Source organism: Xenopus tropicalis, chromosome 8 (assembly GCF_000004195.4).
Source record: "Xenopus tropicalis strain Nigerian chromosome 8, UCB_Xtro_10.0, whole genome shotgun sequence".
Taxonomy (NCBI): domain Eukaryota; kingdom Metazoa; phylum Chordata; class Amphibia; order Anura; family Pipidae; genus Xenopus; species Xenopus tropicalis.
The window spans coordinates 138,193,691-138,218,898 of record NC_030684.2 but is presented as its reverse complement, the minus strand read 5'-3'; the positions used below and the strand labels follow the sequence as shown (position 1 = coordinate 138,218,898).

The 25,208-nt window shown below is 48.2% G+C and overlaps 1 protein-coding gene across 2 annotated transcripts; it reads left to right on the top strand.

Moving 5' to 3' along the window:
• The first annotated feature begins 4,076 nt into the window (after window positions 1-4,076).
• On the top strand, window positions 4,077-23,984 carry dcaf8 (DDB1 and CUL4 associated factor 8). 2 transcript variants are annotated; one of them, XM_031890463.1, is made up of 14 exons: window positions 4,077-4,216; window positions 8,678-8,721; window positions 10,261-10,358; window positions 10,796-11,487; window positions 13,165-13,305; window positions 13,514-13,608; window positions 13,692-13,802; window positions 14,069-14,141; window positions 14,876-14,933; window positions 15,152-15,259; window positions 16,220-16,350; window positions 18,422-18,541; window positions 19,564-19,680; window positions 21,323-23,984. In XM_031890463.1, exons 3-14 carry the CDS (start codon window positions 10,310-10,312, stop codon window positions 21,440-21,442), a joined length of 1,815 nt encoding a protein of 604 aa, XP_031746323.1. In that variant the 5' UTR covers window positions 4,077-4,216; window positions 8,678-8,721; window positions 10,261-10,309; the 3' UTR covers window positions 21,443-23,984.
• Window positions 23,985-25,208: the final 1,224 nt, after the last annotated feature.

Genomic DNA, 25,208 nt, shown 5'->3' with positions numbered 1-25,208 from the left:
TGGCTCTGTCTATGGTATCAACTAAAACAACCACTCTCACCCCCCCCCCCCATCCTTCTGTCTGCGGTACCAACCCAAATGATTACCCCCTTAACCCTCCTCCTGTATGTCTGATATCAAACCCAACCAACTACCCCCTAAATCCCCCCTTATTCTCTCTGTGGTAGCTACCCAAACTACCCCCATAATCACCCTCCTTTTGCCGATATGTGGTACCAACCCAAACAATTACCCCCCTTACCCCCCTCCTGTATGTCTGATATCAAACCCAACCAACTACCCCTTAAATCCCCCCTAACAAACAACCACTGTCAGCCAATTCTATCTGTCTATAGCACCAACAACAAACAACCACTGTCACCCCTTTTGTCTGTGGTACCAACCCAAACAACTACCAGTTAAATCCCCCTCCTTCTACATGTGGTACCAACCAAAACAATCACCCAATTCTATCTATCTATAGTACCAACCACAAACAGCCACTGTCGCCGTTTTGTCTGTGGTACCAACTCAAACAACTACTAGTAAATCCCCCTCCTTCTACATGTGGTACCAACCCAAACAATCGCCCAATTCTATCTATCTATAGTACCAACCACAAACAGCCACTGCCGCCCCTTTTGTCTGTGGTACCAACCCAAACAGCCACTGTCGCCGTTTTGTCTGTGGTACCAACTCAAACAACACCAACAACAAACAACCACTGTCACCCCTTTTGTCTGTGGTATCAACCCAAACAACTACCAGTAAAATCCCCCTCCTTCTTCCTGTGGTACCAACCCAAACAATCAGCCAATTCTATCTGTCTACAGTACCAACCCCAAACAGCCACTGTCACCCCTTTTGTCCGTGGTACCAACCCAAACAACTACCAGTAAATCCCCCTCCTTCTACATGTGGTACCAACCCAAACAATCGCCCAATTCTATCTATCTATAGTACCAACCACAAACAGCCACTGCCGCCCCTTTTGTCTGTGGTACCAACCCAAACAGCCACTGTCACCCCTTTTGTCTGTGGTACCAACCCAAACAGCTACCAATCTGCTTATCACTGCACAAATGGGGCAGATTTTGGTTACAAATGCAAGTACAGGCAGTATTTTTACACTGGCAGAGAAAATACTCAGTGTGCCATTAGACTTAGGGGAAGGACACACAGAGCTGTGCCTCGGCATTGCCTGCATTTTGCCTGAGGGTGGAGGGGCCCAGCTGTGCTGCACTCTCATACCTGTCGTGCGTACTATGGAGAATATATTTTAGCCACACCTACTTTGTAGCCACGCCCCTGAAAATACCATGCCCGGTAAACAAAAAACACCCCTTTTTACATACCTGGAATGACAGACACACTGTGGCCCCCAAAGCATTTCATTACAGACATGTCAGTGGCCTCTCAAGCATTCCACTGCAGTTCCCACTCCCCCTCCTCTCCAGGCGGCCATGCTTTATATTATATGGGTACTGACTGTGATGGGCCACCAGGAAAACGGGACTCTCATGGGGCCAAAGATCAGGGCTGTCCTGGCAGAAACGGGCCACCTGGGAGGAATGCAATTTCAGCATTTGCTTGATAGATGCCTTTAAATCTGCTGCTGTTAGGGGGACATATTGTGTGAAAAACAATATTGTGCCAATGAATTGTACATCTATATACAGAATGGGCTTTATAAAGTAGTACGGGGGGCTGGTTTCTTGAAATTTTCTTCAAAAGCCCCACTGGTTCCGCCCATTTGTCCCACTTCTGCTGCCTTCTTTCCCAGGCTGTGCTGGGGGGGCTGGCGGCACTGTAGGATAGGAACCAATCAGCAGCTAGGCTGACCTGATAGGGAACTGAAGCCTGTCTTTGCCAATCACTGCAGGGCTGTGATTGGCTATCCCCCTTCTACTGTTCTTCTAGCAGGGACTGTTAGGACACGCCCACCCCTCATTTGAAACACAGACAGGGACCTAAGAGGATCTATAGGGAGCTCCAATAAAGGGGCCATTTTTACAGATAGTAATAATTTTTGTCCCAAAATGAAACCATCACCATATATTATTCATAATTGCCTACGAGATTAGAGATTTTTTCATTTATCCTATATGTATTTTTAACAATATAACTTTCAGTTTCTTGTTTACGTTATTCTCCCGAGGAAGAGCGATTACCCCCAGGTCAGAGTATAAGGATCTATGCCATATTAGTGCACAGCCACTGGCAGCTACACTTTGCTGAAATACGCTGTGCATTTTCAATACGGTGGCCAAACTCTTGCAAGATGGATTGTGGATATACGTAAAGTGGGTATGGGTTGGCCCGTCGGGGGGACCCCATACATTGGCAGATAAGCTGCCAAAACAGTCTTGAAGGACCTAAATTGGCACTTGAAATCTGCCTGTGTATGGCCACCTTAACAGTTTCACCCATTGGCTTCTCCTAAATTAGCCCTTGTTTGCACAATGATAATGGGACCCTCAAACTACAATAAAATAAATAAATGCAGCAGTACAGGAAGCTGTGTAGCAACAGCCCTCCCTTCCCATGTCTGCAGCACAGGGCAAGTAAGTGCCACACAGCTGCCCCCCCCCCCATAGCCCCCCCCCCCTTCTCTGGTGTGTATGGTACAGCCTTAACCCCTTCCTTCTGGTGTGTATGGTACAGCCTTAACCCCTTCTTTCTGGTGTGTATGGTACAGCCTTAACCCCTTCCTTCTGGTGTGTATGGTACAGCCTTAACCCCTTCTTTCTGGTGTGTATGGTACAGCCTTAACCCCTTCCTTCTGGTGTGTATGGTACAGCCTTAACCCCTTCTTTCTGGTGTATATGGTACAGCCTTAACCCCTTCTTTCTGGTGTATATGGTACAACCTTAACCCCTTCCTTCTGGTGTATATGGTACAGCATTAACCCCTTCTTTCTGGTGTATATGGTACAGCCTTAACCCCTTCTTTCTGGTGTATATGGTACAGCCATAACCCCTTCTTTCTGGTGTGTATGATACAACCTTAACCCCTTCCTTCTGGTGTGTATGGTACAGCCTTAACCCCTTCTTTCTGGTGTGTATGGTACAGCCTTAACCCCTTCTTTCTGGTGTGTATGGTACAGGCTTATCCCCTTCCTTCTGGTGTGTATGGTACAGCCTTAACCCCATCTTTCTGGTGTGTATGGTACAACCTTAACCCCTTCTTTCTGGTGTGTATGGTACAGCCTTAACCCCTTCTTTCTGGTGTGTATGGTACAACCATAACCCATTCTTTCTGGTGTATATGGTACAACCTTAACCCCTTCTTTCTGGTGTGTATGGTACAGCCTTAACCCCTTCCTTCTGGTGTGTATGGTACAACCATAACCCATTCTTTCTGGTGTGTATGGTACAGCCTTAACCCCTTTCTTCTGGTGTGTATGGTACAGCCTTAACCCCTTCTTTCTGGTGTGTATGGTACAGCCTTAACCCCTTCTTTCTGGTGTGTATGGTACAGCCTTGACATATATCCCCTTAACCCCTTGTTTCTGGTGTGTATGGTATCAACCCCTAACAATTACCCTGTGACCCCCCCCCCCCCCCCCCCCCACTATTCTGGCTGCCTATGATACCAGCCCTATAACTACCCCTGTCCCTGTGTATAGTACTACCTACCTCCCACCTTACTCTGCATGTTATATACCCAAGTAATTGCCCCCTCCATTTGCCTGTGTGGGGTACCAGCCATATCAGCCTTTATTAATCTTCTTTTTGAAACTGCCCTACCCCCTTCACCTAGATGGTACCAACCCTAAGCACAATAATAGGACCCTCAAGCTACTACTATTACAAAAAAAAAAACCATTTCACAAAATCCCTTCCCTTATTGGTCAATTGGAGGCTCTGAAGGTAGAACATACTGTTGTTTATTTTTTTATTTTACAAAACAGAACTGACTTCCAAAGAAATATTGGAAGAAGAAGTGGCGGAAGGCACGACTAGCAAAATAGAAAGATGTGTTTATTTAATGTGTTTTATTCGCTAACAGAAATCCGAGGGCCAAGCTGAGGTAAAACAAATGATCATCGGACCTCAGCTCCCTGCATTCGGTACTAGGCTGAGGTACGGCGACTGGCCACGCCCACAAGGCGGCTACGTGCCGCGTCACCGCGCTTACGTGTAGCCGTGACGCTTGAATCTCGCGTGATGAGGCTTGTGGCGTTGGGATTTGGAGTGAGACAGGAGGCGAGAGGCTTGCAGGGAACGGCTTTGCGGTAGGTGGGAGTAGCGCTCCGGGGCTGCGTCAGGGGAAGCGGCGCTGTCGGGCACTGCTGCACTTACTCGCATTAGCGGGGCCTGTCAGTGCGCTGTAGGCTTGGGATGGGGGGCTGTTGCTAGGCTGCATGGATTCGCCTTCCCTCACACAGCTTTCTGCGCTGCTTGTTTTGCTACAGGAGTTGTAGTCCCGGTAGCGCTGTGCGGGGATTGGATAAGTTTACTCCCCCCCCAGAGCCTATCCAGTGGCCGGACTGAAACTTCTGCGAGTAAACAAGCAGCGCTACCTTGTGTAGCAACAGCCCTCCCTCCCTCCCCATGTCTGCCCCCCATGGGCCCCTCACTGCCTGTGCTAGTTGGGCTTCTGATAGTTGCCTCTTAACCCCCCCTTGTCTGGTGTGTATGGTACAGCCTTAGCCCCCCCCCCCCCTTGTCTGGTGTGTATGGTACAGCCTTAGCCCCCCCCCCCTTGTCTGGTGTGTATGGTACAGCCTTAGCCCCCCCCCCTTGTCTGGTGTGTATGGTACAGCCTTAGCCCCCCCCCCTTGTCTGGTGTGTATGGTACAGCCTTAGCCCCCCCCCCCCCTTGTCTGGTGTGTATGGTACAGCCTTAGCCCCCCCCCCTTGTCTGGTGTGTATGGTACAGCCTTAGCGCCCCCCCCCCCCTTGTCTGGTGTGTATGGTACAGCCTTAGCCCCCCCCCCCTTGTCTGGTGTGTATGGTACAGCCTTAGCCCCCCCCCCCTTGTCTGGTGTGTATGGTACAGCCTTAGCCCCCCCCCCCTTGTCTGGTGTGTATGGTACAGCCTTAGCCCCCCCCTTGTCTGGTGTGTATGGTACAGCCTTAGCCCCCCCCCCCTTGTCTGGTGTGTATGGTACAGCCTTAATCCCCCCCCCCCCCCTTGTCTGGTGTGTATGGTACAGCCTTAGCCCCCCCTTGTCTGGTGTGTATGGTACAGCCTTAACCCCTTCCTTCTGGTGTTTATGGTACAGCCTGAACCCCTTCCTTCTGGTGTTTATGGTACAGCCTTAACCCCTTCCTTCTGGTGTTTATGGTACAGCCTGAACCCCTTCCTTCTGGTGTGTATGGTACAGCCTTAACCCCCCCCCCCCTTGTCTGGTGTGTATGGTACAGCCTGAACCCCTTCCTTCTGGTGTTTATGGTACAGCCTGAACCCCTTCCTTCTGGTGTGTATGGTACAGCCTTAGCCCCCCCCTTTTCTGGTGTGTATGGTACAGCCTTAACCCCTTCCTTCTGGTGTGTATGGTACAGCCTGAACCCCTTCCTTCTGGTGTGTATGGTACAGCCTTAGCCCCCCCCCTTTTCTGGTGTGTATGGTACAGCCTTAACCCCTTCCTTCTGGTGTGTATGGCACAGCCTGAACCCCTTCCTTCTGGTGTGTATGGCACAGCCTTAACCCCTTCCTTCTGGTGTGTATGGTACAGCCTTAACCCCCTTCCTTCTGGTGTGTATGGTACAGCCTGAACCCCTTCCTTCTGGTGTGTATGGTACAGCCTTAACCCCTTCCTTCTGGTGTGTATGGTACAGCCTGAACCCCTTCCTTCTGGTGTGTATGGTACAGCCTTAACCCCTTCCTTCTGGTGTGTATGGTACAGCCTTAACCCCTTCCTTCTGGTGTGTATGGCACAGCCTTAACCCCTTCCTTCTGGTGTGTATGGTACAGCCTTAACCCCTTCCTTCTGCTGTGTATGGTACAGCCTTAACCCCTTCCTTCTGGTGTGTATGGCACAGCCTTAACCCCTTCCTTCTGGTGTGTATGGTACAGCCTTAACCCCTTCCTTCCTGTGTATGGTACCAATCCCTAACAATTACCCTGTGACCCCCCCCCCCCTTACTTCTGACTGCCTATGATACCAGCCTTATAACTACCCCTGTCCCTGTGTATAGTACTACCCACCTCCCACCTAACTGCATGGTATATACCCAAGTAATTACCCCCTCCATTTGCCTGTGTGTGGGGTACCAGCCATATGAGCCTTATTGATCTTCTTGTTGGCTCTGTTGATAACCTTTAAAACTGCCCCTACCCCCCCCCCCCCCCCCACACTTGGATGGTACCAACCCTAACAGCTCCCCCTCTTCCTGCCTGCCTTTTCTTACCCCATCCTGCTGGCTCTGTATGGCACTCCTTAACCCTTCCATGTCTCAACTACCCCTAACCCCCACTCTTGCTCCTGTTTTAGATCAACTCCTTCACTACAGGGTGCATGCTGCCCATTCCCTTTGGCTGTGTAGGGCATCATACTCGCTCCCACCCCTAGCATCTAGCATACCCCCCCTTTAGCCCTGTATGGTCTCAACCCTAAATTGTAATGGCTACCTCTCCTCCCTCAGGCAGCGGCACTGATCTTGCCCCCAACTTTGTCTGATAACAGCCCAGTCATTTGTTATCCTCTATATAGCACTGGCCTATCTCACAGCACTGTGTGACGGTAAACACATTCCCTCTAGTACCTGCCCCAGTGAGCTTACAATCTAAGGTCCCTGTCACATTCCCATCAGCCCCTGCCCCAGTGAGCTTACAATCTAAGGTCCCTATCCCATTCCCATCAGCCCCTGCCCCAGTGAGCTTACAATCTAAGGTCCCTATCCCATTCCCATCAGTCCCTGCCCCAGTGAGCTTACAATCTAAGGTCCCTATCACATTCCCATCAGCCCCTGTCCCAGTGAGCTTACAATCTAAGGTCCCTATCACATTCCCATCAGCCCCTGCCCCAGTGAGCTTACAATCTAAGGTCCCTATCCCATTCCCATCAGCCCCTGCCCCAGTGAGCTTACAATCTAAGGTCCCTATCACATTCCCATCAGCCCCTGCCCCAGTGAGCTTACAATCTAAGGTCCCTATCACATTCCCATCAGCCCCTGCCCCAGTGAGCTTACAATCTAAGGTCCCTATCACATTCCCATCAGCCCCTGCCCCAGTGAGCTTACAATCTAAGGTCCCTATCACATTCCCATCAGCCCCTGCCCCAGTGAGCTTACAATCTAAGGTCCCTATCCCATTCCCATCAGTCCCTGCCCCAGTGAGCTTACAATCTAAGGTCCCTATCCCATTCCCATCAGTCCCTATCACATTCACACATGCTAGGGTCAGTTTTATCAGGAGCCTGCTTGTATGTTTAGAACATGGGGAAACATACACACCCCTTTATACCCTTTCACTTTAACAACTGGCCCTTGAAACCCCTACCCTGGCTGTATATGGTATCAGTCCTGCCCCTTACCATTCCCTGCACCAACTACCCCCAACATCTACCCTGGCTGTATATTGTATCAGACCTTCCCCATACCATTCCTGCACCAACTACCCCCAACATCTACCCTGGCTGTATATGGTATCAGCCCTTCCCCATACCATTCCTGCACCAACTACCCCCAACATCTACCCTGGCTGTACATGGTATCAGCCCTTCCCCATACCATTCCTGCACCAACTACCCCCAACATCTACCCTGGCTGTATATGGTATCAGTCCTGCCCCATACCATTCCTGCACCAACTACCCCCAACATCTACCCTGGCTGTATATGGTATCAGTCCTGCCCCATACCATTCCTGCACCAACTTCCCCCAACATCTACCCTGGCTGTATATGGTATCAGCCCTTCCCCATACCATTCCTGCACCAACTACCCCCAACATCTACCCTGGCTGTATATGGTATCAGCCCTTCCCCATACCATTCCTGCACCAACTTCCCCCAACATCTACCCTGGCTGTATATGGTATCAGCCCTTCCCCATACCATTCCTGCACCAACTACCCCCAACATCTACCCTGGCTGTATATGGTATCAGCCCTTCCCCATACCATTCCTGCACCAACTACCCCCAACATCTACCCTGGCTGTATATGGTATCAGCCCTTCCCCATACCATTCCTGCACCAACTACCCCCAACATCTACCCTGGCTGTATATGGTATCAGTCCTGCCCCATACCATTCCTGCACCAACTTCCCCCAACATCTACCCTGGCTGTATATGGTATTAGTCCTGCCCCATACCATTCCTGCACCAACTTCCCCCAACATCTACCCTGGCCATCTACTACTATCTGTTCCTCATAGCTGTGTATGTTATTAACCTTACTGGTTACCACTACAGTGTACTTACTAATCTTAACCCTCTTCTCCCTATGGCTCTTTCCCTCTTGCCCTCATCTGTAAATTCTCCATATACCCTTACCCTTTCCATGTACCAATTACCCTGTATCCTGCTGGCTAGGTTTTGCACTGAACCTTTTCCATTCCTATGCTTATTTCCCCCACCCCAAACTGCTTGAGTTTGGTACTGTTGCGACTGCCAGATACAGCATTGGACCCTCACAGTGTACTGGCTATGGCAGGCAACATGGCAGCTCCCAACCGCACATATCAGCAGAAACGGTCTCACTTCTGTCTTTAACTTTCTCCTTTTTTTTTTTTTCTTCTTCCCATAGGCCTTTCATTTGCGGCGCACAGACCCGCTGTGCCCACACAGGCGGTAAGTGATTGGCAGATACTATCATAGCGATGTGGCTGGGATAAAGGCAATCATTAATAGCTGTAAAGGGCAACTTCACCTTATTATCTTTTATTTGCATTTCTGTCATGGGAAAATGTTTTTTTTTTCTCCAGCAGAGTCCTGCATTGTAATCTGTTTTTTAAAAACAAACAATTTTTTTTATATTTAATTTTGAAATGACAAACACACCAATATTACAGCTACAAATACATTTGTTGGTTCAGGAATAAAATGTTAAAGGAGAAGGAAAGTCAAAATCTCTGAAGCACACAATTAAATAGTACTACTATTACTGCGTAGAAACGCTATATTTCTGGCTTGCCTAATGAAAGATTTACAGAGATACACCTGCTATATTCTACATACTTGTTTCAGTGAACGGCGCCGCCATCTTTAATAAGGCATGCCCACTCCCTTTCCCTCACTGTCTCTACTGCACATGCGCCCCCCAACATCCTCCCTGCGCCCCCGCCCGTGTCCTTCTGTGTCTCCCACCCCCAGCAGCTGTGTCCTTACATGTATCCATAACATACTGCCTTGTCTGCACATCCTGCCCCCCCCCCCCTCTTGTCCCACACCACCCGCTCGGTCCGCTCGCTTCCTTTTGTCAGTAACCCACCCCCCCCTCGCTCGTTCACTCCCCCTGGTCCGCTTCCCCCCCCCACCAGCCCCCGCCGCTTAGAACGCTACCCCCTTGCCTCTCCCCCCACCAGCAGCCACCGCCGCCGCTCCCCTGCCACTCGGAACTCTCCCCCCTTGCCTCTCCCCCCACCAGCAACCCCCCACCGCCGCCGCCACTCGGAACTCTCCCCCCTTGCCTCTCCCCCCCACCAGCAGCCGCCGCTCCCCTGCCACTTGGAACTCTCCCCTCTTGCCTCTCCCCCCACCATCAACCCCGCCGCCACAGCTGCTTGGAACTCTTCCCCCCCCTTGCCTCTCCCCCCCCCCGCCGCTCGGAAGTCTTCCCCCTTGCTTCTCCCCCACCGGCTCAGAGGGTGCTGAATGGAGACTCACTGATTATGACCCACTGATTATCAACATTGCGCATGCGCCGCCTCTGTTCACAAGTCCTCAAGTCTGGGAAGGAGAGAGGCATCATGGGAAGTTTATTCACACAGCTCTGCGTTTTTTTTGTCCGGTTTGGCTTCAGAACCTGTAAACCATCACTATATGGGGAGACTTAAGGGCACCTTTGAGACAATGGATGGTAAGCCTGCAGCTTGAGATTAATTCTTTTGTAGCCTTTCCTTCTCCTTTAAATGGCAGAGGGAATTATTTGCTGTGTAACAGTGTCATTTAGAGATAAAAAGTGACTGTATGCCTTTAGAATTAAGGGGAACTGTCACTTTAAAGCAAAGTCGGCAAGTGACAGTGGGCTGCATTAACAGTCTCAAGGTACTCCCCACAAAGCCGTGACACTGAAACTTGGTACTTAAAGAACTTCAGCTTCACTCACTGCCCGGCTCTGCTACACGCACTAGTGCCAAAAATGTAAAATCTTATGTTTTGCTCTTTTAGGGTTCCAGTAGTCTGACTGCACAAGCCTGTTGCATTGTGGGAAATCAGCATGTCGTTCAGTGGGGAAATGGCCAATGGCAAAACAGACGTAGCAAACAGTGAGTTCCCCAACCTGTATAATTATCCCTTATAATACATGAGTGATACTCAGAGTTCCCTGTATAACTCAGCCTGCAGCCTTGTGCCTTTATATGGGCACAGAACCCCTCAGTGACTGCTAATATCCTTATCATTTACAGTAGGGGGTACATTATCCCTTATAATACATGAGTGATACTCAGAGTTCCCTGTATAACTCAGCCTGCAGCCTTGTGCCTTTATATGGGCACAGAACCCCTCAGTGACTGCTAATATCCTTATCATTTACAGTAGGGGGTACATTATCCCTTATAATACATGAGTGATACTCAGAGTTCCCTGTATAACTCAGCCTGCAGCCTTGTGACTTTATATGGGCACAGAACCCCTCTTAATACATGTGCACTTTTCTGTGAGAGAGTAGTAGTCCCATCACCATATTGTCATTTACCCCCAGGTGGCTTTTCCAGTAGCCCAGAGGACATGTCGGGAGCAGAGGAAGGGAAAGAGAACTCATCGGGGATAGAGGTGGAAGCTTCAGACGTGAGTTTGAGTCTGACTGGGGATGAGACTGGCACGACGCAGGCAGAAAGCAGAGACACTTGCTCTGAGACCTCGGGGGAAGATAAAGACTCTGACAGTATGGATGACACGGGTCATTACTCCATTAATGATGAGAACCGAGGGAATGACCAGTCCCATTCAGAAGATGAGGAGGAGGAGGAAGAAGAAGAAGAGGATGAGGAAGAAGAAGAAGCAGTGCGGCATCGAAAACGGGCCCAGCGCAAAAGAGCCAATCGCGATCAGGACTCATCAGATGAAGAGCGGGCTCTGGAAGACTGGGTTCTGTCGGAGAAGACACCGCTACCCCGTCCTCGATGGCGGGCCCTCCGCGCTCTCAGGCAGAGACAGATGGGCAGCAGCACTCGCTTCATCTACGACGCCTGTGGGGCCCGGGGATTTGTGCAACGATTTCGCCTCCTTCACGGATTGGATGGGCACAGTGGCTGTGTAAACACCCTGCACTTCAACCAGAGGGGCACCTGGTTGGCTAGTGGCAGCGATGACCTCAAAGTGGTGGTGTGGGACTGGGTCAGGCGGAAACCTGTGCTGGAGTTCGAGAGTGGCCACAAAAGCAATGTGTTCCAGGTATTTAGCTTCAATAGATTTATGGTATCTCTCTGTACAGGCTATGAGCAAACTTAGGGGGCTGTTCCTGCTGAATTGTGCTTAGTACAGGGGAATCCCTATGTGCCATAGTTTTATGGTATCTCTCTGTACAGGCTATGAGCAAACTTAGGGGGCTGATCCTGCTGAATTGTGCTTAGTACAGGGGAATCCCTATGGGCCATAGTTTTATGGTATCTCTCTGTACAGGCTATGAGCAAACTTAGGGGGCTGTTCCTGCTGAATTGTGCTTAGTACAGATGAATCCCTATGTGACATAGTTTTATGGTGTCTCTCTGTTCGGGCTATGAGCAAACTTAGGGGGCTGTTCCTGCTAAATTGTGCTTAGTACAGGGGAATCCCTATGTGTCATAGTTTTATGGTATCTCTCTATACAGGCTATGAGCAAACTTAGGGGGCTGTTCCTGCTGAATTGTGCTTAGTACAGGGGAATCCCTGTGCTGTTTAACAGTGCACAGTAGTTACATCCCAGTACACAGCTTGGTCTGTAAATGTTCCTTATTGGTTACTGTACTGGTATTGCTTTCTTAAACTTCACATTTCCTTGGTGGAAGTACAGCATGTCTGTGTCTTTAAAATGGCAAAATATTTTTGGGGGGGTTTGTAATGTTTCTAAGGTTGCTCCAGGTCTCTCTTAAGCACTATTCTAGTGGCAAATAAAAACAAGGCTTTCTGTGCAGTATTAGGACAATAAAGGGAAAGTAACATTTATTCAGTTCCATATTCTCTGAATGCAGCTTTAAAGGGATAGTATCGTTTATGACCCTGCTTTGGTGTGTAGAGTTTATATACAAATCAAAAATACTGTTACCGTTACTTTGCAAAAGTTATTTGCACTCTTTATGCTCAGAAAGGGGGGTCCATATGCTGTAAATCATGTGATCTGTTTCTCATTTCTTTCTTCTGTGGCAGCTTTGTCCCACGAGACACAGCAGGATCAGTTACCCTTTATTACTGAGATAGTAAAAACAGATTGCCTATTGCTTGTCAATTTTGCATATAGGGCAAACAATGCCATTGTGAGAGGAGAAGGTAGTTACTAGTCATTAGATAAATGCTCTGTATCATGAACTCCTCCTCTTCTGTAAGCCTGAGACACAAGCTTCAGCTGGGGGAAAGGGAGGGGTTTGTTTATATAGAGCTTGTTGTCTCTGTCTCTGTTTATACAAATATTCCCAAATTCATGGGGGCACAAATGAAAGCTTAACAATAAATAAACCCCCCCATGGCTGACCATAGGAAAGAGAGCAGCCCAGGAGCTGGAAGTGGATAGGAGGAGAGCTGTTGGTCACATGACCCCAGGCATTGTTCCAGGTGGCTATGTGTTTGTTAGACAGCTCACTAACACAGACTAACACGTACTGCTTAGCAAAGCATTATGGTTATACTTGCCATATTAGGATTTTGGGGGGGGGGGGGGGGGGGGGCAGTGTGATGCATGGTATCTGCTGAGCCAAACCAGGTAACTGTCATGGTGGAGTGATGCCCCCCTACACATAAATGTGTTGGGCCAGTATGTGTATGGGAGGAGCCATGGTCCTGTCTGTAAGTAGTAAGGTACCAGCCTCTGTGCCTTAGCTTTGCCATGCAGCGTAGCAGCGACTTCATAGAGAATCCTCTCACCTTTCCTTTCCACAGGCAAAGTTCCTGCCGAACAGCGGAGACTCCACGCTGGCAATGTGTGCCCGGGACGGGCAGGTGCGGGTTGCAGAACTGTCAGCCACCCACTGCTGCAAGAACACAAAGAGAGTGGCACAGCACAAGGGCGCGTCTCATAAGGTGAGCAGCAGGGGGCGCACTTCCTAATCTTACTCCCGAAGGCCTAATAGCTGCCTCCATGGTATAACAGTCTGCTTAGCTGGGGAACCACCCTGCTCTCTGTCTGCAGCTTATTGGCCTATTGCCTAGTAGCATTGTGGCCCTCTCTCCATAGACTTCTATTAAGATCTGATCATGGGGTCCATTTTGTCATTTCCTGTCCCCGCAGCTCGCTCTGGAACGAGACTCTCCATGCACTTTCCTGTCTGCCGGCGAGGACGCCGTGGTCTTCACCATTGACCTACGGCAAGACCGGCCAGCCTCGTGAGTCCCTCGTTACTACTTGGGTTTCACTCTTACTCGCCCTGCGCTCCCTGTTAGTAAGTGTGCCCGTTCCCTTCCTACAGGCGCCTAGTGGTCACCAAGGAGAAGGAGAAGAAGGTCGGCCTGTACACCATATATGTCAATCCGGCCAACACCTACCAGTTTGCTGTGGGTGGCAGGGATCAGTTTGTCAGGTGAGCTTTGTCTAGCGCTTTAGTCATTCCCCACCCATCCCATGTACAAAGTGCCTTATGTGTGCAACCTAGTGAGTTTAATTAGAGGTGCCTAATTAGCACTATTCATAGAAATCTTGCAGTACATTAAGGGCGAACAACCGGGCTGTTATATGAGAGAGATAAAGGGGGGGGATTCAGAGCAGGTTCCTATATGTAATTATACCTGGGCTAACGCTATTACATGGGGGATAGAGTGCAGCAGCCTCACTTTGTTTCTCTCCTAGGATCTACGACCAGCGGAAAATTAATGAAAATGTAAATAACGGCGTGCTCAAAAAGTTCTGCCCCCATCACCTGGTGAGAATCATTGAACTTAAGGGCAAGCTCATGTATTATAAGGGATAACGTACCCCCTACTGTAAATGATAAGGATATTAGCAGTCACTGAGGGGTTCTGTGCCCATATAAAGGCACAAGGCTGCAGGCTGAGTTATACAGGGAACTCTGAGTATCACTCATGTATTATAAGGGATAATGTACCCCCTACTGTAAATGATAAGGATATTAGCAGTCACTGAGGGGTTCTGTGCCCATATAAAGGCACAAGGCTGCAGGCTGAGTTATACAGGGAACTCTGAGTATCACTCATGTATTATAAGGGATAATGTACCCCCTACTGTAAATGATAAGGATATTAGCAGTCACTGAGGGGTTCTGTGCCCCCCATATAAAGGCACAAGGCTGCAGGCTGAGTTATACAGGGAACTCTGAGTATCACTCATGTATTATAAGGGATAATGTACCCCCTACTGTAAATGATAAGGATATTAGCAGTCACTGAGGGGTTCTGTGCCCATATAAAGGCACAAGGCTGCAGGCTAAAGCCCTATGAATTTCAATAGGTCACAGACCTAATACCCATCTGTTTTGGGGAACTGGATGGATGATCCCATGTGTAGGGGTGGTTGCCAAAGGCTTAAAGGGAGGTGGGAGTGGAGCAGTTTTGCTCTGAGAGGTGTCTGTATAGTGGTAGAGAATAAAACCGGTGCATTAGAAATGCTGAGAGCTGACAGCTGGGGTTTGTGTTTCAGGTGACGAGCGAGGCCAAGGCCAATATCACATGCCTGGTGTACAGCCACGATGGCTCAGGTTTGTACCCTCTCCCATAGCGCAGTGCTCTATGTACAGCAGGGGGGGTATTCTTAGCTATGGTTTTGCCTCTACTGAGACTGCATTCATTGTGTGTGGGGGGCCGGCCTTACTGGTTCTGTCCAATCTTCTTGGGGGGCTTCTTCTGTTTGATGGGGGGTTACCCAATACAGATGCCTCCTGTCCTTCCTCACTGAATGTCTTCCTCTCTCCATCAGAGCTCCTCGCCAGCTACAACGATGAAGATATCTATTTGTTCAACTCCTCCCACAGCGACGGCGCCGAGTACATCAAGAGATACAAAGGGCATCGAAACAACGCCACAGGTACAGTGCCAGCATCCCACCAATCACCCAGCAGTTCTCAATAACAGATTCTGTTTTGTATCTTTTTAATGATCCGGCCCTTATCTAAAGGGATCTACTTTAGTACCCAGGAACCCATGGCTGTCACATACTGTGCCCAGAACATTCCTCCTCTATGTATACACGAGGGCGGGAGCTGCCATATTTCCCTCAGTAATTCTCTGTACTCCACACTTGCAGCATTACTATACGTACAGCTCCTATGTTCTAATAAATGCCTATCTGTGAATAAGACTTGCTGTGGGCCCTGTTTATTACAGTCTGGTAAGGGGAGCTGGCCTGTTATGTAGTTAAACTGTAGATTGGTACAGCCCAATTAAAGCTTTTCTGCAGAGAGTGAATTGGATAGAAAGATGGATAGAAAGATGGATAGAAAGATGGATAGAAAGATGGATAGAAAGATGGATAGAAAGATGGATAGAAAGATGGATAGAAAGATGGATAGAAAGATGGATAGAAAGATGGATAGAAAGATAGCTATATAGATAAGAAGATACATAGAATTAGAGATAGAAAGAATTTGAGATAGAGATATATAATATAAAATAAAATGCTTAAGTCCGTTATGGGCCGATTGGTCAGAGGGTCCACCCTGGGCTGTTTGTGTCACTATCAAGTAAGCCACATGAAGAGGATCCAAACAGCTGTCAAATATCTTGACTGTTGGGCTTAGGGGGGCAGAAAAGGGATATCCAGCCCCCCCCCGCATAGAGCCTGTAAACAAGATGTGGCACTGAAGTCACCACTAGGTGGCAGCCTGGGATCAGTAATGTCACTGCTTGTATGGGATCACTGGGTGCAGATATGGGCATAGAATTATGGCCATTAAATGGCTCTACAAAAGGAGACTCCTCCTTGCCCTGGGGCTATAACTCGTATTATTCATTTTTTTTTTTCATTTTTTTATTTTTTCACTTTCAGTTAAAGGGGTGAACTTCTACGGCCCCAGAAGTGAATTTGTGGTGAGCGGCAGCGACTGTGGCCATATCTTCCTGTGGGAGAAATCTTCCTGTCAGATTGTACAGTTCATGGATGGGGACAAAGGAGGAGTGGTGAGTGCTGCAGAGCAATGGTCGGGGTTTTGCTTTTACCCAGTAACCCATAACAGCCAATCAGACTTCTGTTTTATTTGATCTTTCTGTGCTAGACAAGTAAAAGCTAGATGCTGATTGGATGTTGTGGGTTTCTGGGCCACATTGAGCTTTGCAGGCACAGGGGTACAGTTCATATGAATTGAGAATAAATGTATAAGCGCTGGAAAGGCTGAGTTCCCTGCCCTGGAGAGTAAGCAGCAGTCCTGCCCTGCTTTATGGCTGAGATTCTAGCTATCTGTATAACAGAGCATTCTGTCACAGTGGCACAGATCCTATCTGATCCCCCCATTGTAAGCAGCAGTCCTGCCCTGCTTTATGGCTGAGATTCTAGCTATCTGTATAACAGAGCATTCTGTCACAGTGGCACAGATCCTATCTGATCCCCCCATTGTAAGCAGCAGTCCTGCCCTGCTTTATGGCTGAGATTCTAGCTATCTGTATAACAGAGCATTCTGTCACAGTGGCACAGATCCTATCTGATCCCCCCATTGTAAGCAGCAGTCCTGCCCTGCTTTATGGCTGAGATTCTAGCTATCTGTATAACAGAGCATTCTGTCACAGTGGCACAGATCCTATCTGATCCCCCCCATTGTAAGCAGCAGTCCTGCCCTGCTTTATGGCTGAGATTCTAGCTATCTGTATAACAGAGCATTCTGTCACAGTGGCACAGATCCTATCTGATCCCCCCCATTGTAAGCAGCAGTCCTGCCCTGCTTTATGGCTGAGATTCTAGCTATCTGTATAACAGAGCATTCTGTCACAGTGGCACAGATCCTATCTGACCCCCCCCCCATTGTAAGCAGCAGTCCTGCCCTGCTTTATGGCTGAGATTCTAGCTCTCTGTATAACAGAGGTATATGAAGAGAAGTGAGTATAGAGTACAGTAATAGTTATGGCACACATGGGGCGCCCAGCGGTGAGTCCCCTCTCACACTGACAGCCGGCTGGGTATTTGGATGCAGCGTCGGGGTATGAGAGACGCGTGAGGTTTAACACCAGGGAGCGGAGCAGAATACTGATGAGCAGTCGGAGTGAATAAGACTTTGGGCTCGGGGAACTCGCAGCCCTGCCTGCTGAGATTCTCTCCTGTGCGCTTCATTTGTTTAGTGCGACACCCCGTTTAACCACTTAGTGCCTCATCTGGTGCTTATACTCGCATACCTGCTAGGGTATATATTAGCTAGTGCCTCAGCCGGTGCTTATACTCACATACCTGCTAGGGTATATATTAGCTAGTGCCTCAGCCGGTGCTTATACTCACATACCTGCTAGGGTATATATTAGCTAGTGCCTCAGCCGGTGCTTATACTCACATACCTGCTAGGGTATATATTAGCTAGTGCCTCATCTGGTGCTTATACTCACATACCTGCTAGGGTATATATTAGCTAGTGCCTCGGCCGGTGCTTATACTCGCATACCTGCTAGGGTATATATTAGCTAGTGCCTCAGCCGGTGCTTATACTCGCATACCTGCTAGGGTATATATTAGCTAGTGCCTCAGCCGGTGCTTATACTCACATACCTGCTAGGGTATATATTAGCTAGTGCCTCAGCCGGTGCTTATACTCACATACCTGCTAGGGTATATATTAGCTAGTGCCTCAGCCGGTGCTTATACTCACATACCTGATAGGGTATATATTAGCTAGTGCCTCAGCCGGTGCTTATACTCACATACCTGCTAGGGTATATATTAGCTAGTGCCTCATCTGGTGCTTATACTCACATACCTGCTAGGGTATATATTAGCTAGTGCCTCGGCCGGTGCTTATACTCACATACCTGCTAGGGTATACATTAGCTAGTACCTCGGCCGGTGCTTATACTCACATACCTGCTAGGGTATATATTAGTTAGTACCTCAGCTGGTGCTTATACTCACATACCTGCTAGGGTATATATTAGCTAGTGCCTCAGCCGGTGCTTATACTCACATACCTGCTAGGGTATATATTAGCTAGTGCCTCAGCCGGTGCTTATACTCACATACCTGCTGCTAATGATTTCATCTGTTATCCCCTAACAGGTTAACTGCCTGGAGCCGCACCCCCACCTGCCCGTGCTAGCCACCAGCGGCCTCGATTATGATGTGAAAATCTGGCTTCCAACTGCCAAAGAGCCGACAGAATTAAATGGCCTTAAGGAGGTAAAGCTCCGTGCACCCTCGCCCCCCCCAATTTGCCTCCCCTGTTCTTTGCCAGCATCCAAGGGGTTACATGCTTCCTCAAAAGCGTCGGCTTAATGTGTGGGCCTAAAATTAGTCAGCACAGCTGTGATCTCATCCTTCCCCATATGGTGTTATCGTCAGCTCTCCCAGCGAGCCCAAGTGGCGCCTCCGAGTGGCAAAACACAAGCCGAGAAACGAGGGGAACCGTCTTGTCCCCAGAGTCTCTCTATCTTTATATTCGCTTTATCTCCTCATCCAGACACCGAGTGGTTAAGTTAACTTTTTAGTTACAGAATTTCCAATTCTAAGCAACTTTTCAATTGGTCTTCATTACTTATCTTTCATAGTTTTTTTTAATTATTTGCCTCATTCTTCCAACAGTTTTTAAATGAGGGTCAGTGACCCCGGCAGCCAAAACACTATTGCTCTGTGAGGCTCCAGTTTTATTGTTATTGTTACTTTTTATCACTTATCTTTCTATTCAGCCCCTCTCCTATTCATATTCCAGTCACTCTCTATATCCGCTCCCCGGTTACTAAGGTAAATTGGGCCCTAGCAACCAAATAGCTGCTGAAACTCCATGCTGGAGAGCTGCTGGACTAAAACTGAAATAATCAAAAAAACTACAAATACTAAAATAATGAAGACCAATTGCAATATTACTCTCTACATCATACTACAAGTTAACTCACAGGTGAACAACCCCTTTAAAGCTGCTATTCTTTGGCAATGTAATTAAAAGGGTTAAGTATTGTTTATAAACCATTATTCCTGCAGAGCCTGATGGGTAATAATGGAAAGAACAACGGGTTCAAGCTGTGTAATAACAAACAGCCAATTGTTTGTGATTCATTCTCGTGTTTCCTGGAGCTGCCGCGCCCACAGAAATATACACCAGCCATAGTAATAGTAGCGCTTTGGGACTTTCCTTTCGACAGGGCTTGCTGTTAAGCTGGTTTCAATGGTCTGGAAGTTTAATATGGCCTTTGTTGTTGCGCCAGGTGATTAAGAAGAATAAAAGGGAGCGGGATGAGGACAGCCTACATCACACCGACCTGTTTGATAACCACATGCTCTGGTTCCTGATGCACCATCTGAGGCAAAGGGGGCAGCGCAGGGTAAGTACCACTCTTTGCCCAGTACTTTGTGAATAGCCACACCCAGGGCGGATGTATTTTCCCTTGAAAGGACCCCTAGACCCTCAACGCTGCAGGAAGGGGGGAACTGGCTGAAATACTGGAGTATCTGTGTGTTTAGCTTGTCTTGGGTGCCATCGGCTCAGCAGCCTCTCTCCAGATTGTGCCGACTGTCAGCCTTACTCCAATTGGCACAGTGCCTGTGTGGGCAGGTACATTAATCCTGATGAAGTTAGCCATAGTGAAATTGGACGGGAAGCGCCACTGGGGGGGGGAAATTGGACGGGAAGCGCCACTGGGGGGGGGGGAAATTGGACGGGAAGCTCCACGGGGGGGGGGGGAATTGGACGGGAAGCTCCACTGGGGGGGGGGGAATTGGACGGGAAGCTCCACTGGGGGGGGGGGGGGTGGGGGGGTGCGGGAAATTGGACGGGAAGCTCCACTGGGGGGGGGGGTGCGGGAAATTGGACGGGAAGCTCCACTGGGGGGGGGGGGGAGCGGGAAATTGGACGGGAAGCTCCACTGGGGGGGGGGGGGGGGCGGGAAATTGGACGGGAAGCTCCACGGGGGGGGGGGGGGGGGAAATTGGACGGGAAGCTCCACGGGGGGGGGGGGGGGGGAAATTGGACGGGAAGCTCCACGGGGGGGGGGGGGGGGGAAATTGGACGGGAAGCTCCACTGGGGGGGGGGGAATTGGACGGGAAGCTCCACTGGGGGGGGGGGAATTGGACGGGAAGCTCCACTGGGGGGGGGGGGGGAATTGGACGGGAAGCTCCACTGGGGGGGGGGGGGGGCGGGAAATTGGACGGGAAGCTCCACTGGGGGGGGGGCGGGAAATTGGACGGGAAGCTCCACTGGGGGGGAATTGGACGGGAAGCTCCAGAGGGGGGGGAACTAGATGGGAAACTCCAGAGGGAAATGATAAAATGCTTTCTAGGTACTGTGAAATGCATTTCCACTATATATTAAAGGGGTTGTTCACCTTTAAATTTACAATTAGTATGATGTAGAGAGTAATATTCAGACAATTTGCTATTGGTCTTTATTTTTTTAATTATCCATTTGCTCAGCAGCTGTCCAGTTTGGAATTTTAGCAGCTATCTGCTTGCTAGGGTCAAATTTACCCTAGCAACCAGGCATTGGTTTGAATGAGAAACTGGAATTTGAATAGCCGGGGGGGGGGGGGGGGGGGTCTGATTTGAAAGATAAGTAATAAAAACATCCTCAAAGAACAACCAGTTTTTAGCTGCCGGGTCAGTGACCCTCATTTGAAAGCTGGTTAGAAAAGCAGACCAATCAAACGATAAAAAAAAATGAAAAGTGGCTAAGGATTGGCCATTCAATAACATAGTAAAAGTTAACTTAAAGGTGATCCGCCTCTTCAGTATGGTTGGGGGCCTGGGCTGGATAGGGTAAATGGGAGGGTTGGTTTTACCACATTGATGCCAGTAGGGAATGGGTTAACCCCAACCAGAATCCTGGTCACTTGGTGATTCATAGGAACCAATCAGTTGCCTTATTAATGCTGTAGGTTGAGCAGAGCTGTCTAGTTTTTATGATCCTTCCGCCCATAAAGAAGTCCATTTTGCCCATTTCCCACAACCATTTTTGCTCGTCCCTGCAGAGGAGGAGAGATGCCGGCCTGGGCGCGGGCGATGCCGATTCCGACGACTCTCCCAGTTCCTCCGACAGCTCCGACGACGACGAGGACGGACCAGATCGAGTCCAGTGCATACCTTCATGAGTATCCGCTACCCTCCGGGGCTAGAGCCGGCATGATGGCATCCCATGCTGGTGGGGGTGGGAGAGGAGTTTGTTACTAACGGACAGTTTCAGCTTTTTATTAAGGTTATAGAACAATCGTTTAAAAAAAAAAAAAAATATCCAAAACAATGAAAAACACACAAAAAAGTCCTCTTCTGCCCAGTTCCGCTTTTTTTTTCTGTTTTTGGAAAAGGGCATCCTGTGCTTGGCATCAATTGCACTTTGGAATTCTCTGCTTTAGTGTAAAAACCACGTGATTGGGGGATCTGTTGGAACCACCTCGCCGTCTCATAGGACTAAATAGAACTTGCAATGGAAGAGCGGAAGGATTATTTTTGTCAGGAAGATTTGCCCCACCGTTTCTCCAATCCTTTATATAAGATGAGTTCTCCAACACTTATGGCTTTTTTTTTGGTCTAGGTTCTAGATCTACTTTGTTCTCTTGCAGCGTCCCTGTTTATAATTGTAACAAACGGGGTTCATGCATAGCAGTGAGTGCAACGACGGAGACCTCTATGCTTCCATTGCATCTTGGATGTGTGCTCTACAGCATATTAAATATGACTGCTCATTATAGTAACTTTTTTTGTTTTCCGAGACCCTCATGGGAGGTCCTGGAATTAAGCCCACCCATGCGGAACTTAGGCAGTCTGAGTTAAAGCTCTTCCACAGCTTGGAGTGGTTATTCTACTTTACTACCAGCACAGCATTAATAACTATTGATGAGAAGATTATGGAGTCATTAATCAGGTAGTTCCTTTTCTGTTGAAAGTTGAGTCATCAACTGATTGGGTTCTTCTCAGTCAAAAGGGAGAAGAACATGAAGTCATCAGCTGGTTGGGTTCTTCTCTTCTCAGGCAAAAGGGAGAAGAACATGGAGTCAACTTGTTGGGTTTTTCTCAGTCAAAATGGAGAAGAACATGTAGTCCTCAGCTGGATGGGTTCTTCTCTTATCAGGCAAAAGGGAGAAGAACGTGGAGTCAACTGGTTGGGTCCTTCTCAGTCAAAAGAGAGAAATACATGGAGCCAACTGGTTGGGTTCTTCTCAGTCATAATGGAGAAGAACATGGAGTCATCTACCTGATGATGGTTTCTTCTCAGTTGAAAGTGAGAAGAACGGGGAGCAATCAACTGGGTTGGGTTCTTCTCGGTCAAAATGGAAATGAACGTGGACTCCTCAACCGGGTGGTTTCTTCTCAGTCAAAAGCTGCCAAAGAGCCATAGACTGAATACTGATGCAGCGTGTGTGTTGTTTCTGCAGTTTGACCTTACGGCCCATTTCACAGTCCTCCACTGCCCGCTTGTTTGAAGAAGCCATAGACAAAGCTGTATGTAGACACTATCTAGGATGTTCGGAGCAGCTGCACCGGCATATCTAGATACTAGCCATCCCCTGCCTTAGTTCTGCTCTGAATGCAATTGCCGGCTGTGCATTTGTACACAAAAGACCCACCGCAGTCATGTACGTAGGGTACCATCCTGGGGATCTCTTTGAAGGATCCACCACTTCTAAAGCTATTCTGATATATTTGTGACCGTAGACTTTTCCACCCTCTTCTTCTGGCATTGGCCCTAATAACCCTTCATATCTCAAGATCTTTGTGACCCTACTTAAGAAGGTCCGGCTCTAACTTGTGTATGATGGTTGATCAAAGTCACGATTGACCTCAGTGACCAACCTTGGTAGCTGGTCTTGATCTTCAGAAGGGTTGCAAAAGTTGAATTGACACCCTATTCGTTGACTAACTATGGTGAATTCATTGTCCACATTCGTTGGAAAATGATCTTATTGGTTAGTATCCTCTAATTATGATAGCAACAGCTCCTCTAGTGGCCTTAAACAGATGATGCCATCTTGTTGCAGTCGTAGGACGAGGCAAAGACCATGTCCACTCTCGCTCCTTCTATTAATCATGTCTTACCAACAATACAGCCATATTGGCACCTTCTTAGCATCCCAGCCATGGTTTTCTCGAGCACTGGGTTGGTTCCAGTAAGCCAAAGCCAAAACTCTAGGCAAGTGCATGAGCAAAATTTCAAAGGGGAACTTAACCCTTCTACCCAAGTCCCCAAAATCCAACATTTCAGTTTTTTTTTTCCCCCTAACTGCTCCTCTGGCCATAAACCTACAGGATGCAAGGTCTCCCCCAGCAGGGAACTGTATATACTTTGCGACAATTTGCACTTTGGAAAAGGGGGTGGGAGGGGGGGTGTTTATCTTTTTCTGGTTTTTCGTTTCCATTTTTTTTCCGCTATACAAACCTCTATTTAAAAACAAAGGGGGGGAAAAAAAAATCTTCAAAAAATTTTGCATTTATGGAAAAAAAAAATGTAATTACGAAAAAGAAAAAAAAAAATCTTTCAGCCAACCAAATGTCAGGATTTTGAGGCAGTAAAACGGCTTTGCTTTATCACTGTTTTAATAATCTGAATATTGAGCTGGATGTTTATGAAGTTAATTGTTAAGTTGAAACAAATGAATATTATATATTATATAGAAATAAATGCAATAAGAGAAATGACGACTGTGCCCAGGTCTCGTTATTTTGTGCGCGGCTGATTTAGTACAGAGGAAACCGTCAAAAGCAAATAACTCTAGTTTTACAAAATGGAGTCTAGGGCCTTTCCCTAATTCGTAACTTTGAGAACAGGGGAACTGGGACTCCTTCTGAAAGCTCAGACTCAGGCACACTTTACTGCTGCGCTGCAAGTTGGAGTGATATCCCCCCCCTCACCCCTAGCAGCTGATCAGCAGAACAATGGGAAGGGAGCAAGATAGCAGCTCCCAGTAGGTATCAGAATAGCACTCAATAGTAAGAAATCCAAGTCCGGCTTGGGACTCCTCCAGTTACATGGGAGTAGGAGAAACAATAGGTTAGCTGAAAGCAGTTCTAATGTGTAGCGCTGGCTGAAAGCTCAGACTCGGGCACACTTTACTGCTGCGCTGCAAGTTGGAGTGATATCCCTCACCCCCAGCAGCCGATCAGCAGAACAATGGGAAGGGAGCAAGATAGCAGCTCCCAGTAGGTATCAGAATAGCACTCAATAGTAAGAAATCCAAGTCCGGCTTGGGACTCCTCCAGTTACATGGGAGTAGGAGAAACAATAGGTTAGCTGAAAGCAGTTCTAATGTGTAGCGCTGGCTGAAAGCTCAGACTCGGGCACAATGCACTGAGATGGCGCCTACACACCAATATTACAGCTACAAATACATTTTTTGGTTCAAGAATAATTTTGAATGGATCAAGGCAGGACTAACTGGGCAGAATTGCACTTCCCATATTATCGTACCCAATTTTCCTGGGCAAGTCAGACCGAGCCCCCATCTCCTTTGTACTGAGTGATTCCAGGTGGTGTTTCCTAGAATTATCTAATATTTATACTTGGCTGTGGAATGTTTCAGGAATGTTCTGCATTTTTGGAAGGTCTGTCGTGCTACAAAGCTTTAACCAAGTGCGTGATTCGTCTCTTTATAGTTTTTTGAGCAGAAAAAAAACGGAATGCGGAATGTTGACCTGAACCTGGAACGTTGCTGAAGTGATCGAGTTGACCAGCTGGTGATGGCAAACAGCCAATGACCTATTTCTCTATGATGTCCAATATGGGCTCCTCTGGCTCTTGTTCAGCTTGACTTCCCCTTTGTTCTATGAAAAACACTTAAATATTTATAATTTGCATGACAATTTTGCACATTCTCAGCACACTGCCCCCCCCCCATCCTTTTCACACTAAGAGTGCAACGAAGA